Below are 17,002 nucleotides of genomic sequence, written 5' to 3'. Positions count from 1 at the left end.
GAGCTAAAAATTTGCGAAAACCTGCTTTAATTTTTTTTTCTTATTTTAACGATTAAATTTATTTATATTTCTTGGCATAATTGCTCGACTAACATCTAAAGTCTCAGTTGGGCCTGGTTGACTGTCTGTGGGAAAATTGTCAACCTGACCTTTTTGCCCATATTTTTCCTGCAGACAGGGTGACTTCCTAGCACATTTATGCTTAGGATCCTCTGCAGGCAGTTTGGTATTTGTATTATTTATATTAGACATAATAAAAATAAAATGCTTTTATACTAACTTATTGTAATGTATCAGTGAACTTTATCTATCAATACTAAAGACTATTCTAGACTACTTTATATAAATTAGGCAATATAGTAGGGTGAAGTATCTATTATACAAAAGAACCACGCAACAGTTTTATAAAACTTCTTACTTAAAAAATAGAAGCTTCTTTCAAAACTTTTATAAATCACTAGGCACATGTTTTTTAATGAAATGTGGCATCATTAATTTTAAGCCTTATTTCTCATAACTGCAGCAAGCTCTAAATATTCTGTTAATATTTAGAGTTCAACAATAAACAATGAAAGTAGTTGCATCAGTTCATTGCAAATTAATTAAGATTTTATTGTTAATGGATTTATTTTACTTTGAGAACATTGTTTTTAAAATAAATATTAAAATGTTTGAAATTGTAACATATATATCATAAATTAAAGTTATCACAAAAGTTATAAAAATATGTTTAGATAAAAGTATTCAAGCATCTGCTTTAATGTTACATATTTAAGTTGCATTCTTTTTGTTGTTTAAACAATGCAGCAGTTCATAACAATGAGCAGATATAAAAAAACTAAACATATGATGAATAAATAAGAGCGGTAATTCAAAAAGCTGAGATTACTATTTAATTAATTTTAATTGAGAGTCTAACAAAAATAATATATCATAATTTTTATACTGTGTACAAAATTCTAAATCAAAACTGATAATGCTTTTATAAGTGAGAAAGCCCTTTTTTTATCCACTCAAGCGTGAAATTATTAGCTAGTTTTACGTTTCATTTAACTTTTGACAAACAATTAAGTAAAATTCAAAAAGTTTAAAGTGGTCTACCAAGTCCAAAATTTCGGATTCGGTTGAGTCCGAATCCGAATTTTATTTTGAAGTTAGGATTCGGCCGAATCCGATCCGAGTCTTATTTTGAAATTTAGGATTCGACCGAATCCGAATCCGAGTCTTATTTTGAAATTAGGATTCGGCCGAATCCGAGTCCGAATCTTGGATTCGGTAGATCAGTAATTAAAAGCAAAGAAAATTTCTCTTTTCTTATGTATTCATTTGAAAGAAACTAACTCCTTCGAATAAACAACGTTGTTTTGAAAATTGGAAAAAAATGTTTTAGGAAAGCTTAGAGAATGTTAATTTTTACTGAAAAAATCCCTAACTTATTCACATGCTTTTAGATTATAAAATGAAATGTTGATTTCATAATAACTCTAATCACAAACTGTTATAACTAGTGATCTCTCGGATCAACATAATTAGGATCCTTATATCAGGTCAACCAACTTAAAAAATTGACTAACCTTATTATAGATTATAGAAAAATGAAAAACTGTACAAAAAGGTACTTATTTAGAAAGCAACGTAAAATAATATTTAAAACACTACATATAAAAAAGAATTGGTTTATTTTGAAACAACGGTAGCAAAATTAATATAAATCAATTAACACACTTTTTATTAATACAACTTCAGTAATTATATTCCAAAAAAGAGCAATTATAAAGTTTACCTTTTTTTGTTAAACTTTTTGTTTGTATTTTCTACAGCTTCGAGAAAACACGAACAATAATTGCTACAGTATACATCAAAAAAAATTGTATAAGTATTTATATTACGAATATTTCTATGTCTCATAATTTACTTTTGTATATTCAGGAAATGTTTTGTTATCATTTTAGAGTTGTTTGTTCATTAAATAAATACAATGAAAAAATTGTTGCTCACCTTAGATGATCCGGTTCTATTTTTGCATAACTTATACCGAAATTAGTGATCTAATAGATCTAAAAAAAATACCAATAACTTATTATAACTGCTTTTTTAAAACCTAAAATGGTCTTCAAATTTAGCAAAATAAAGAGACTAACGTAGCTTTAAATATCTTTTTCTACTGAAACTAATTAAATAAAAAAAGGTTCTGTCAGGTTAGAAAAAATTATAGAATAAGCATTTTTACAAAAAAAATATTTTACTTTGTAGTATTGTACTTCTGAAGCAAGAGACCAATTCTATTATTTAATATAATTAATACTAGTAAACTATACATGATGTAAATCTTTTTAAACAATTTTCTGATTGAAAACACAAAAAGATATTGATTTTAAAGAACCAATATCTATAAAGCATTCCACAGGAATTAAGTTATTCATAAAAATGTTGTTTACAGCGTTTGAAGTCCAGGAGTTTTTTAAAACTAAACCTTCAAGCTCTTCTACTTTAAAATCAATCAAGCAGAAAAATAATGTGGCTAGGTTTACTGATGATGACGAGTCTCAACAGAAGCGAATTACTTTGATGTTGCGACTTAAAATAAGTGCCGACCTATTAACCGCAAATAACTTCGTTCATGCTGGCCAAGTTCCTGACAATCATGTAGAATTTATTTTATACTTCTTAAATATTTTAAAAAGTTCTCAGTCAGATTCAAGTCTGGCTTCTGTTCCAATCGCCAAGCAGAAGATCAGCAAATAGCTCCTCAGTGACAAGGATGTTGCGACAAACAGACAGAAGAAAGAGTTCGTTAAAAACATGAAGAACCTGGGAACGGGGTGCAGCGTCACTTTGAAAGGCGACAGTTTGTTCGAGTGGGAGTGCATTATCGAAGGACCTCCAGGCGTCAACAGCAAGGGCAAGATAAGCCTGGACAACCTCAACACAAACTGGGTATCCACGGTCGCTTTTTTATTGATGTCAACTCAGTCCTTTCTCACCTATTGCAACCCGATCTACCCCTGGTTTTTGCAGAAGCGGAACAGTTCTTGATAGCCGTGACAAATGACCATTGGTTTTGCACGGAATGGACAAAGAAGTATGCTTCTTGAATGTTACGTCATAGTATGTGTTTGAAGCATTTTGATTGCTGATTTTTTTTTTACTCTCATTTGTTCCTATTATAAATTAATAAGTTTTTGTTGGTTTAGTTTTATTATTTTCTCGAATTTTATTATTAAGCTCTTTTTTTCTCCGATTTCACCATCTAATGCAGGGGTCGGCAAACTGCGGCCCGCGGGCCAATTGCGGCCCGCGAAGGGTAAAACTGCGGCCCGCAAGCTCTTTATTTTTTTGAATGGAATGCGGCCCGCGAAAGAAAATTTTGTGGCCCGCGAGCATGTAAATGTGGCCCGCTGAGCAAAAATATACTTCAAGTTAAATTTTTTTCGACAGTTCGATTTAATTTGATTAATTTTGGTTTTAAGTCTCTGTATAACATTTTGATATAGTTAGAAGAAATTACTGCTTTAGTTTAAAAATGTGAAAATGACAGATTAGCATTCTAACAGGATATTTTTCTCAGATTTATAATAACTTCTTTTTTACAACAGCAAGTAATTATCTAAAAAAAGAGTGTAAAGAGTGCTTGGATTTAATAAGTTAGTTATATAATACCTATATATTAAATAAACTAAATCAAATGTTTTCCATTTTGTACAAAAGTAATGCATAGTAATTAACTAAAGTGTCATTTTATTATAGCTTATATATTCTTTATCAATATTTTTTTTTTACCTAAATTTCTTTTATAGATTTTTTATTTGTAAATATTATATTTTAGTGTAAAAACATTTAAAATAACATAGTAATATAAATTTAGGTTTATTTTGATTTTTGTTAATTATCTAGAAGCTTTCTTTGCACATTAAATTAATTTCTATGCACACCAACTTTAAAAGATGCTCATATTTTAAACCATTTTTATTTATTGCTTTAGTTAATTTAAGTTTAGTTTATTCATAATTTTCTAACATTGTTGTTTCTATATGTGATATCTAAATTTGTACAGACACATATAAAGTGTTATAAATGAGATAAATTAATATAGTTTTCATTAGGTATACATTTTTATTTTTCAAACATTTTTTTTTGTCAAACTAATTTAATTTTTATGCCTTGCATATCAATACACACAACTGCTGTTTTTAGGAGCTACCTATTTAATATAAACTAGATTTTGGAATGGTAAATTCATGAAGTTTGTACATTGTTAATCAAAATATTTCAAGTTCAAGCAAATAAACAACTAAACATTGCCACACACTCAGACTATCACTATTTGAAGACTTCGAATCTCAGGCCAACTAAGTAATTTTTAAAGTTTTTGGCTAGAATTGCTTTTTGTATATAAAAATATCAGGAATATTTTTATTAACTCAGGCTGGCTTTTTTGCTTGAAAGAGTGGCAGATTAAACTTATGATGTATGTTTTGCTCAACCCACAGTGTTAGTTTGAGTTATAATATATGTTAAATTTTAAGTGTTGCAGCTGATATAATTAAAAATATAATTTATATTATTGTGTACATTTAAGTGTGAACAAACAGTGTTGCCAAAAAACATGAATCCCGGAAAAGCTTTGAATTAAAAAAATTATGCTTAAAAACTCTGGAAAAAAACTTGAATTTGAGAATTTTTGAAAAAACCTGGAGTTTCTAACAATTGTTACATGTACATAACGAAATTTCGATTTGACACAAAAAATTTACCAAATAAGTATTTTTTTTATTAAAAGGTATTTTAAAGTAGCTTAACAATATTTTTCAATATTGATCTATTTTTTAAGACATTTTTTTAACTTAAATTAAACTTTATACTAAAAATAAAAGAAGGAATTGTACTTGCAAAAACTTTTTATTGGTTCATTGCACCTTTACTTGTAAAATTTCACCGATTGTTGTGCTTCGCGTTGGAACTTAACCAAGAAATTCTACTAAAATTTCAAAGTTTGTAAAAACATCTCTAATACAAATTCTCAGATGAGCAATAGTTTTTCTATCAGTGCTCTCATGTTAACAGTTTGGTTAAAGTCCTAATTTGGTTTTAGCGACTTTATAACCTTAATGCATTTCCTAAACACGACTTCTTGTTGTCATTGAAGAAATAAACAAAAGTTTTTCATTACCGCCAACATAAGTTCTTTATAAAAGTTTTCAATTATAAACGGTATCACATTTTAAGTAATAAATTGTGCTACTTTATAATTTGTCTTAACAATTTTTGCTGATCATTCTTTAGTTACTGAAGATAATCATGTGCTTTGTTGGAACTGACTTTGGTGGTTTGTTTTTTTATCGTTTCTTGTAATAACTCCTAGCTAACGTTATTTATTCTTGTAGCTCGTCTTATGTTTTACAATTACTATTTTTAAATGCAATATTCTTATTACAGATAAAAAATTGCTATAATGCTTAATAAAAAATAAGTTTTTCTACTTCGCTAATGACTTAATAAAGTTTTATACTTTTGTTAAATTTGTTTAAAATACTTAATTGTCCATTCCAGCTGACTTATATATTTTTTTGGCATGTAATTTATTTACTGTTAATAACTTTCGTTATTTCTTTATGTTGTGAACTTTATTTTAACTGGGTAGCTACACAAAAATGCTGTTTTAAAGCTTGAAAACTCAGGTGTGTGTAAAACTTTTAATTCAAACACTTTAAAGAAATCTTCCATTTTCTCAGAATAGTTTTTATGACTGTAGTGTAGTTTACTAATTGTAATTTTTTCCTGTTTTCTTACACTTTGTATACTTTTTGATAATGATGATATTTAACTAGGTATAAAAGCTTGACTAACAACTATTTATTAGCTTTTTCAACTTTTAATAAACTTAGACTGGTTTGATACTACTCAGACATTTTTGCTTTTTAAGTGGCAGCCATGTAAAAGACTAATTACTAACAAGATATTTTATTAAAGTATTCGAGAACTAATTATGTTAAAGAATTTGTTTTAGCTTTGTGAAATACAAACAGTTAGTAATTTTATTAAGTTAACTTTTTGAGTTTTAATGAATTTTTTAATGAGTGTAAATTATTTAACACGCAAAAATTTTTTTTTATGTAAATTTTCTTAGAAATATTAAAAAAGGGTTGACAATATAACAAATGTATAAAAGTAACCCATAAATTGTCTTTTAAGTTAGGTTTTTATAGAGAGTTAGGTTGTGAGTAAAATTACAAAAGTATTAAGTTTAACTTATTAAGTGCTTATGTAAGTACATAGTTTATTAACACTTAAGTATATTAGTCAATGTAAATTCTATTCTAATAAATATTAATTTAAGTAGGCATATATGTATGGTTAAAAGTCATTTAAAATAATGAGGTGAATAGAAGTAAAATTTTTCTCTAGTGTGTCTAAAACTAAAACCAAAATTCAAATGTCACTAAAACTAAAACTGCGGCCCGCGAAGACTTTGGAAACTTGAAATTTGGCCCGTGACCACCAACTGCCTGCCGACCCCTGATCTAATGTTATAAAACATAGTAACTTAATAAAGTTTGTATATTTTTTTATTTCAAACAAAAAATGTTCTAAGAGTACTTAAAAAATTAATTTTGTTCAAACAGTTTAAATATTTATTTTTCTTAAAAGTTTTTGCAACTGTTTGTAAAAGTAAGGTGTTTAAAACTGCATTTAACTGACGGTTGATCTCAACGTCTTTTAAGACTCTTAAAAATATGCTTGAGCCAAAAAAATATTTCTTTTCATAGTTTTAATATTTGTTTAAGGAGTTTTCATCATTCGTAAATGATAGTCTAGTAAAGCGGTTATTAACCATTTTTTCATGTTTTTCCCCTTTTTGGAAGATTATTACCAAATTTACTCCTTTTTTGAAGGTAATTACCAAATTTACCCCTAATGTACTAAATAATTTTTAATTTGGAAGAAAAAAAAACAGGATTTTTTGAACTTTAAGCTTATTAAACAAAAAAAATAATACAATACAAACAGTTTAAATAACTTAAAAAAAAATTACAGTTAAATACTAACTTTACATTAAAAAGATAGTTAATAAAAATTAACTTACATAACTTATAATAAAGAAAAATACTTTCTAAAACAAGGGAATTTACACCAAGGGGTAAATTTACCACAGGTCAAAAATCGCTGGTCTAGTACTTAGCGAAACAGATTTGTCTAGTTTAGGCTGATGATGATAATCATAAACAGTTTTGTACTTTTGGAAAAGAAAGCACTTGATAAAATTTGCAGTCTTACATGGTTAAAAACTATTATATTTTAATTGTTTTGCTTAATTAAAGATGTTATAGCTTTTGCCTTTTACGAAAATAATGAAAAAAAGTTCAAACAGAATTAGCCCAAAGACAATTTCTTTATACTTCAAACTTATAATTTTTTTTTGATTTATAACTGTAGTTAACAGGGTAATTTGTACTTACAAATAAACTAAGATTTAAGCGACAGTTTAAAAGATTATAACTAGTAAAAATGAAAACATAAATTTCGAACTTGTTTATGGTATGTAAAAACATTAAATTATTTGTTTTATATGATGTGATGTTGTAAATTATATTTCAGTTTTTGTTGTTTTTTTTTATAACTTAAGTTTCTTTAATTTTTTTGAGTAGTAGACAAACCAAAGGAAAATATAATTTGAATATATTTTGTGTTCAAGGTATGCATAATTTAAGTTTAAAAAAAAAAAATTTTTGTCGTTTATCTTTACAAATATTTCTAGATAAACTTAATTAAAATTACATTTCTACGAACTATTTTGCATTTACCAAATGTTTCTTAAAATATTTGTATCAATTTAACTCTTAAATAAAAACTCTAAAAAAATTTGAAAGTCATAAAACTTAATTTGTTTTAAAAATAGTAGATAAATTAAACGTTTTACATATAAATACTAGCTGTTTGTGTTTACATTAAGTTTTCAGGTCTATCATAAATACTTTGATAAATATTTAAAATGTAAGATGAAGTATATTACAATTATAAAAGTAAAACTAGGAGCTTACATTAAATAAATTATAGTTGTCTTTAAATAGACCTTAAACTGTATCCAAGTGGTGAAGGACTCGACAACCGAAATGTTTTAATGTACAACAATGTCCTAGGACCAAAAAGTTTATGCGCTTTTTTTTGTGTTAAATGAACAATGTATTCAAAAAATTGGCTCCAAGTAATAAAACAAACCCATTTACAAAATATCTATTTTCGTACACGATTTGGACAATAAAAATTAGAAAGAACTAGTTTTCAAATGTATGTATTTAAATAAACACTTTTTTAATTCTATAAAATTGTTTTGTACTCAAAAATTAAAAATATCATAATGAAAAATAAAAAATAAAAACAAAGTTATAGAACTTAAATAAAAAATATAATGCATATGTTTACATAGAATCTGTTTATTAGTTTACTGTTTATAATAACAAGCAATAAAGTACTTTGCTTTGAAATAGTTATTGCTTTAATAAAATAGCATTAAAAATTAGTTAAAAAACAAAGTATAAATTAGGAATATTATTACAACATTTAACTTATAGTTTTTTAAAAGTGTACATAAGATTCTGATACTAACTAATAACATTCTAAATTTCTACTGAGTTGTTTTTTGTAAGTTTTTCTTGCATTTGAATAACTTTTATCCAGTGCACGTGTATACTAAGGAAGTTTTATTAACTAAGTTGAACAATTTTTTTTTGATTTTAAGCTGTTGATTGCATAAATTATAAATTATTTTGTTTTATTTTTATTATGCTTAGATTATTACAGAAAAAGGAGCACGAATATACAAATTAACAAGCTTTTTTTAAATAATTATAAAATAAAACGAACTTATAAAATTTACAAAAAATAAAGATGCTGTATCAAACTTTATAACTTTTTTAGTGACTTTTACTATAGCAAGTGTTTAAAAAGGTTCAAGTATTTTAATGATTTCGCTTAAAAAATTGTTTTACACAACTTATAATACGTTTGAAACAAGCAGATAACTTATTTAAACTGAGTTTTACTAAATTTATACAAATAAAGCTCGAAACACCACAATTAAAAAAAAATCATTCGTTGACACTCCACGTTCGTATTATGACACCGAGCCTGATGTTGCCGCTGTTCTGTGATTGGTTGAGCGCTTGCTGGAAGTCGGCGTCCGATATGATGTTGTCGATGGCGTAGTACTCCTGTCCGTTGTGCGGCCCGTGAAGCTTGGACGGCGGACTCTGGTGCCTGTGCCCCGGACTCGTGTTGGGACTGGTGCTCGGTTTTGAGACCTGATGCTGGTCCTTGACGTTGGCCGGTGCCGAGTTGGTTAGTTTGTTCGATCTAAGTTTTATTTCGATTAGAAAAAAGTTCATTTCAGAATAATTTTAACCAGTATTTATTACGGGCATCATCTACAAAGTTGAGATGTTTCGCGCCATCAGTAGTAAATAATGAACTTTTTACTAATAAATGAATCACCACGAAACCGGCCGTAGGTTGTCTCGGATGCTTTTGTTGATGGTCATGTGGTAAAGTTCATTTTTTATTATGTATAAAACAATCTAAAAAAATCGAACTATTGTTTAAAAAAAAAAATAGTTGTGAGCTTCATTAGTTTTCAATAGAGGTTTTTGAACTTTATAAGTAGAAATATTTGAATTTCGTTTGTTGCCTATAAAATGCAGTTTTCACTTACTTTATAAGATATAAGCATTGTACTTGTGATATATTTAAAACGAGTATAGAGAAAGTTAAACTTTTTTTATAACATTAGATTCGAAAAACTCCTTTATTTAATACCAAAACTCAAAAACATGAATCTAGAATCTCTAACATGTTAGTGTTTGTTTTACTAACCCTACTAGGAGAAAGTTTCTGGCTTCAAGGCGGTAAGTATTAAGTTTTGCTTTTAACAATGATCGTCTAATTTTTTTTTTGTTTAATAAAAAGTGTTTTCACGATACGATTTTTTTTATGATGATTTTAGTTTTTATTGTTACCAAAAATAGTTAGCATATTAGAAAACAAAAAATCGCTTTGTTCTTTTCTCAAATTTTTTTTGTCGTTTAGCTTAATTATTACATATTTTTTAATATAAACCAAAAATACATTTTAAGTGAAAATTAACTACCACTACATATCTGAAAAAATCGCTTGCTTTAAGCAAAGTTGTTGTGTATGTATTCATAAGAGTAAAAATTGTTATAGTTTTTAAAACTAAATACAGAAAATTTGCATTTAAGATCAATTGTATCACATTTTAATTAAAGCTATTTCAGTCAAGCGTTTTCTACTTTACCCCATTAAAAACATTTGTTACTCTTTTACATAAGACTGTATATTTTATAGTAACTTAAATTTAAAGATCTACTTTATTTCTCAAATTTAATACTACTAATACAGCTGCATATATTTTTCAGACTTTTTGGTGTCAGAATTAATTAGGTTACACACTATAATTAAAAAATAGCAATTTTAAACTGAATGTTTTAAAAACTTGTAGCTAGGAGGACCGAAAATGTAATTGGCTCACCCTACAAACTTATAGAATACTTGTTTGAAATTAATGAAAACTACAATTTTTTCTTATCTACTGTTATGATGTATTGAAAGTTTAAATCTAAATTCATACATTGAACTACACAAATTTTGCGCCAAACACTACTTTTGTAGTACGTACTTAAAAGCTATTTAACAATTAAACTGGTATTGTTACAAGTCGTGTTATACTTTATATTTCCTAATTGATCAGCTTAACAAAGTATGTTGAACATGTACTTAAATTCACACTGAAACACAATATTTTCATAAAACACTAAATTTTATATTAAGTTTATGCTTAAACCATTGTTGGTAAAAAGTTGTACCAAAATCAACATTATTTGAAAGTTTATCAAGATTAATATAAATAACTATGTAAAATGTTTTATATTTTGATTAAAAAAAAGTATTGAAGTTAAATCCTAAACGTTAAAAATGTTAGCTTCAACACTGCTTAGTCATATTATAGTTCTAAGTTAACTTTTTTTTATTTAATTCATTTTTATCTAATTTAACTATTCAAGCACTTTCAACACTAAAAGTAAAAAAGAATCTATGGGTAAATTTGAAAAAAGTATATATATGTAAGTTTATTTTGTTTAAGTTTTGTGTAACGTCAAAACTGCATTCGAAACCTTTTAGCACTTTTGATTGGACTGGTAACATCGCCGACGAGTGAGTTGCTTCTTATAGTTGATGAGTCGAAAGCTCTCAACACACAAGCCTTTCTCCTCAGTCTCATTTGTATTCCCCCGTTTTTCTTGTATATAATAATTGAAACATACACTTTCATGTCACTTTCCAATGGCTTCTGTTGTTTTTTGTGTAAATAAAACTTGAAGTGTATCAGTGTTAGATTATTTAAATTAAAAAACTCAAGCTTGACTTTGTTTTATTTAACAATACCAATACTTTATTAGACTTTTAGAGAATGTCAAGTGTTTTTATTAAGGGATAAGGATATTTTAAAATGCATTTGTAATACTTTGAAAAACTTTTAATGTTACTTAAATTACATAATAATTTAATTACTATGCAGCTTTGATTTTATAACTTTATTGTTATATACGTGTTTCGAGTACTTTTTATTTTAGATTTAGAATAGTAATCATACTAAATATAAATAAACTAAAATTTCAAGTATTACCCGTCAATTCTATTTACATGATAAAACTGATTTTTCTTATACAACATACTCAGTATCCTTACATAGCATCAAAAACCTACTTTCAGTATTATCACAATGTTGAGAGTGTCGTAGTATTTTCTCGGCTGTATTTCCCATCTTTCATCGTCGTAAAACGAAGAAGTTATATTCTTCTTCACTTTGTTCGGGTTGTACGTTATTTGGGTGCAGTGGTTTTTGTTTGTGTAGTCACGTGACAAGTAAAGCTCTTCCTCGAAACATCCGTTTTCTTTTATCAAAATCTGGTACCTTAATAAGAAAGTATAGATTTTTGTGTTCAAATTAAAAAATACAACCGCATTTCCTATACTTTTGTTTTTTCAGATGGTTTTATTCTATTATTTTTTTTCTCAAAACTTTTTCTAAAATGTCTTAACTCACCTACTTTTACAAAACAATTTAAACTTTTGTAAACAAAACTTTCTAAAAATTACCTGTAAGCATCACTAAGACATGTTTTCAGTGGACTTTTAAAACTTTTGCCGAGCCCACTTTCTTCTACCGCTAAAAGCTGTGCTCCGGTCATTTGAGAAAATCTAATCTTTTTCAGTGTCTGTGTTGTAGATCAGTTTTTAGTGTTTAAATTTGTTAGTTTAAAGCAAATAAAAAATTTGTTATAAATGTACTTGTTGCTCTTAACAGTACTATATGATAAACACTGTAGAGTTTGTTTTTTTTTAGTTAAAATACCTTTTATACGTTGTAAAAGTATGCTTGTGCAATTTAAAGTGTACTAGAAAATTTTTTTTGTTTAGATAAAGTTTAAGAGTATAACTGTGGTATAAATTTATTATCTATATCTAAAACTTATACAGCTACTGAATTTAAAATAAACAGTCTCTCATAAGACCTATTGAAAAATCGAAACAACTAAAAATTGTTATAACTTTTTTTATTTTTTCTTCCAGTATTTCTTCCTCTCCGTCTTCTGCATTCTTCCTCTGCACGACGAACCACCTCTGAAGAGCTTCGTACAAATAATATTCGTCGGGAACCAGCAGACACGACGATGTGAGTATGGCGTCAACGCAATCCAGCGGTAGCAGAATCCAGTCGTTCGATTCGATCAGGTCCGTTATGCAGTCCGATAAAGCTCCGTCCACGCACTTGTCAGTCAGGTCCTATTAAACATCAAACAGAATAAAGCAAACGATTGAAAAAAAAAATTCAAGCAAGCTTACATGGAGACTGTAACGGGTGGCGTACTTGAGCCACCGCAGCGAGTTCTTCAGGTCGCCGTCTTCGATCAGGTTGGAAATGTACGAGTCGCAGGCGCACCTGAGCGCTTGAACCCGGTACTTGCACGCTAGCACCAGTAGGGGCAGTGCAGTTTCCGGGGTGAAGGAAATCCTGCCGCAGTAGAAGAAGCGCAGGAACTCGCTGAAGACCCGCTCGCATTCTTTCGTTTCTTCCAGTTCGAGCTCCTTTTCAAAACAGTTAAATTTAGTAATCTTTTGAAAAAGTTATGATGTTCATATTTGTTGTAAATTAATTTTACTTTTGAGATTTTCTTTATAACAGATTTTTTACCTAATTTTAAAATAAGTATCAAATATGCAGACTTTGTCAAAATCTGGGCATTCACTTGTTAGATTTTCATTGTTCAACATCAAGTCTCTGAAAACGTCGGACTGAGCGGCAAGAGCGAATTTGTGAGAATAATATCTACTCTCACCGACTAATAGGACTACATCGCTTAAATCTGGATTGTCGAAGTACCTATGAATTTATAAAGTAGTCTTAATATTAAGAAGAATATTTTTTTAAATGCCTACAAAACGAAATAACTAAAAAGAAAATTACACATACTATTTAACACTTGTAAAGCAAATAATAAACACTAAACAGTAAGCAATTAACATTTATAATGTGTGCATACACTTGAAAACATTTAGTACTGTTTTTTTATTAAAAACTGCCACAGTTCACTAAACAACTTTTTGCTGCAGAGATAAAAATGCATTGTAAATAAAATATATTTTTCTTAATACTGCTGACAGCAGTTTCGATGCAAAAATTGTCAGTTATCAGAGCAAATAAATTTTAGTAGTAAAATTTAAGAAGCATACATACTGTGACATGTTAACTAAATTAACTTAGATCAGTTAGTTTAAAAAAAGAATTTTATACGTACTTATTTTTGAATAAATTTACCGAAGTTGATTTATTTAGTAAGTTGAATACATTTTAATATAGTAAAATGCAAGAAACCTCATAGTGTTTGAAGCAAACGAGAGGAGATCTCCTACTGTGTGGCATTCGGTCTGATGCGCCTCTAAATTCGAAATCTCCTTCGAGGAGGATCCCTGGTGCATGTTCCCAACCAACGTGGAGCTGTGATTTTTATAAGGCGATTTTAATATGTACAAGCAGTCGCTATCGTTCACCGCTTCCTCGTTAGCAATCTCGAAGCAGCAGCCGTGCAACGAATCGAAATCTTTCGCGTCCATCTTTTCAGCATACTCTTCATACTCGCCGACTGCAAACGGCAAGCCGCATGGAACCAACTTTGTTATGTAAACGTCATTTTTCGGCCTCTGTTTGCTTTTTGTGACGTAACGCTCAAACTTGTCTTCCCGCTTGAACCTCACCGACCTCGCGGGTCTCTTCTTTGTTTTTTCCTGAGGCGGGGGGTAGGTCTGGCTGGTCTGCGATCTCTGCCTGAACTGCTCCACGGAGTTGAAGCTCGAAGCGAAGCACAGCTCGTGCCTCTTTCTGACGTCACGTTCATTTGACGTCACAAACACCTCCGTGGTGACGTCGCTGCATTCCGTGTAAACGAAACTCAGCTGCTGCCTTAGCTCTTTAAACATTTTAGATAATTTAAATAAGTTTTTTTTTTCTGCTCTTTTTCTTACAGTAAAGGTAAACCTAATCTATAAAACATCTGGGTAAGACACCTGAACTTTTCTAAAGTTTACTTAAATAATAAAAATATAGGAAAGCAAATAATCTTTTTTTAAACTTTTGCTCTTACTTGCATGACTTTCATTATTCCTTTTTTTTACTGACTACTTAAGAAGTTAAATACTTTAAGTATCTCTTACAGCCTTTAAGTGGCACTAAAGATATTTTTGCTGCTTGCTTTGATCTTTTTGTTGAAGTTAAAATTAAACAAGCTTTCAATTTTTAAATGGTTTAGAAATTCTTTTAGTTGTATTTTCTTTTAGTTGTAAATGTTTATATTCGATAATATTGGGTAGTAAAAACTTAATCAACTTAAAGGCCGATTAAAGTCTGGCAATTTAATAAATATTTTAAACTACTCTGACATTACTTTTATTAAATTTAAGTACAACCATATAAATAAATAAAATATTTTTACATACAATCGTCTAAATTTTTAACATTTTCAAAAAAAAAAATTACTTACCTTCTTTTTAATTGAAAATCATTTGTATCCATTGGCAAGCTCAAGTTGTTTTTATGTTTTGACAGCCTTTGCGAAAACAGTTCGTTTGCAGCCATTAAGTAGTTTGAGGTTTTTTTTGTCGTTTAAAACGTATACAATTTTTTTCAATTATTCAGAAGTAAAATTACCAAATTAATAAAAAATCTACAATCCACTTAATAAGCACTTGAAACTTTTTAGGGGCGTTTTGTTTTAGTTGGCGGCTTTTGTTCAAATCAAGTTTTAAACAATGATAAACCATGTTCGTTATTACTGGTATCGTTAATAAGTTTCTATAGAATTTTTCTATAAAATTAGTTGTTGTACACAAGTTTTTTCAATAATTCTTAAAACTCGAGTGGATTGTAAACCAAAAAATATCAACCATACAAAAAAAAAGAAAGCAATTTTTTATTTGTTACAAATAAAACATAAGTCTTATCACTATACCTTTAAAAGTAGTTTTACAAAAATAATAATTTCACAGTATAAATCAAACTATAAAAAAAGCACAAACATGCTATAAATTTATGTATGACTTGAGATTTTTTGTGATGCTTAACTTTTTCAAAATTATTTAGCTGCTAAGTACTGGTACTGTAGATTTTAATTAAATAAATATTAAGATAATATAAAACTATTTTAAAATTGAAAACTAAAATAGCACTACAAAGAACGGTATTAAATTTAAAAGTATTTTTCCTTCAAGCTAATAACATAACAAAACATTTTTATAAACACTTATAAAATTCATTTGGAAGACAACTTTGTCTTTTAAGAGTTGTTTTATTATTAATCTTTGTTTTTATTTAACAATTTCAAAACCTTTTTTATAATATAGTTTTCTTTAAACCTATAAAAAAACTGTAACAAAATAATTAACAGGTTTATTTTTAGAATGTTACTTTACAATTTTTATATTTATATACAATTTATAATTTATATACAATTTTATGTCAGTAACGACTGACATGTTGAATTCGTCGCTTTTTACAAAAGACTTGGAAATATTTTTAGTGTTAGGTAATAGTCGTAAAAGCGTTTCAGAATAAAAGTAAGTTTTATTTTTTTTAATTATTTAAAAATATCATACTTATATAGAAACAATTCAGTAACATTTTATGTTCCAGTATAAATAATAAGTTTTTAAACAGCTTAAGTTGAAAAACAATGACTTATGTTAACAATTATGTTCTTAACAGTAAAGTAGTAAGTATACCTGCGAACACACTTAATATATCTAGTAACTACCAAGAAAAAAACATAGTATAATGAATAATGGGTAGCTGTCTAAATTGCACGAGCGTAAAAAATTACACGAGGGGACAAAATTGCACGAAGGCACAAAATTTCACGAAGATACTTTTGCACGAGGGGATAAAATTGCACGAAGATACTTTTGCACGAAGGGTCACTTTTGCACGAAGACACTTTTGCACGAGCAGACAATTTTGTACGGGATTAATATATTTTTTTTTCTAATATTTTTAATTTTTAATATCAATGTTACCCCTAACCCTTACTCTCGGTCGGTAAGTTATTTTTTTTTAAATCATTTTTTTTATTTTTCATTAAATCTTGTTTTTAAATATTTTTTTTTACTTTCACTGTTACCCCTAACCCTTACCCTCGGTCGGGAGTTTTCTTTTTTAAGTATTATTTTATTTTTTTAATTATAATTTTTATTAGTTGTTTTCTTATTTTTATGTTTACTTTGACTGTTACCCCTTACCCTTACCCTCGATCAGTAATTTCTTTTTTTTTTTCAATTAAATTATTTTTTAATTCTGTTTATCTGTTTATTTTTAATTTTATTTTTTTGCTCTCGTGCAAAAATGCAACTCGTGCGAAATTGACCCTTGGTGCAAAATCGT

At 28.0% G+C, this 17,002-nt stretch overlaps 1 protein-coding gene across 2 annotated transcripts; it reads right to left on the bottom strand.

The window, feature by feature from the left end:
* Nucleotides 1–8,639: 8,639 nt before the first annotated feature.
* LOC145835502 (uncharacterized) lies at nt 8,640–15,226 on the bottom strand. Of its 2 annotated transcripts, XM_082943136.1 has the most exons (9): nt 15,111–15,226; nt 13,949–14,071; nt 13,300–13,456; nt 12,919–13,161; nt 12,625–12,858; nt 12,172–12,290; nt 11,779–11,986; nt 11,187–11,362; nt 8,640–9,351 (listed from the first exon to the last, which is right to left on the bottom strand). In XM_082943136.1, exons 1-9 carry the CDS (start codon nt 15,203–15,205, stop codon nt 9,087–9,089), a joined length of 1,620 nt encoding a protein of 539 aa, XP_082799262.1. In that variant the 5' UTR covers nt 15,206–15,226; the 3' UTR covers nt 8,640–9,086. The 2 variants fall into 2 exon arrangements, with proteins under 2 accessions (XP_082799262.1, XP_082799261.1); XM_082943135.1 differs by lacking the exon at nt 15,111–15,226 and having other exon boundaries at nt 13,949–14,736.
* Between the last annotated feature and the right edge of the window lie 1,776 nt (nt 15,227–17,002).

This window comes from Thalia democratica, chromosome 5 (genome assembly GCF_965202585.1).
Source record: "Thalia democratica chromosome 5, ktThaDemo2.hap1.1, whole genome shotgun sequence".
Lineage (NCBI taxonomy): Eukaryota > Metazoa > Chordata > Thaliacea > Salpida > Salpidae > Thalia > Thalia democratica.
This window is presented reverse-complemented; position numbering and strand designations above follow the sequence as displayed.

What these genes read in the sequence shown, in the direction of transcription:
- LOC145835502 (XM_082943135.1), bottom strand. Translation starts at nt 14,550, where the DNA reads ATGTTTAAAGAGCTAAGGCAGCAGCTGAGTTTCGTTTACACGGAATGC. An exon ending in TTTGCTTCAAACACTATGAG is followed by an intron (nt 13,457 to 13,948) that starts GTTTCTTGCATT and finishes ATAAATTCATAG; the next exon opens with GTACTTCGACAATCCAGATT. An exon ending in CCAATCAAAAGTGCTAAAAG is followed by an intron (nt 9,352 to 11,186) that starts GTTTCGAATGCA and finishes AATAAAACTTAG; the next exon opens with ATCGAACAAACTAACCAACT.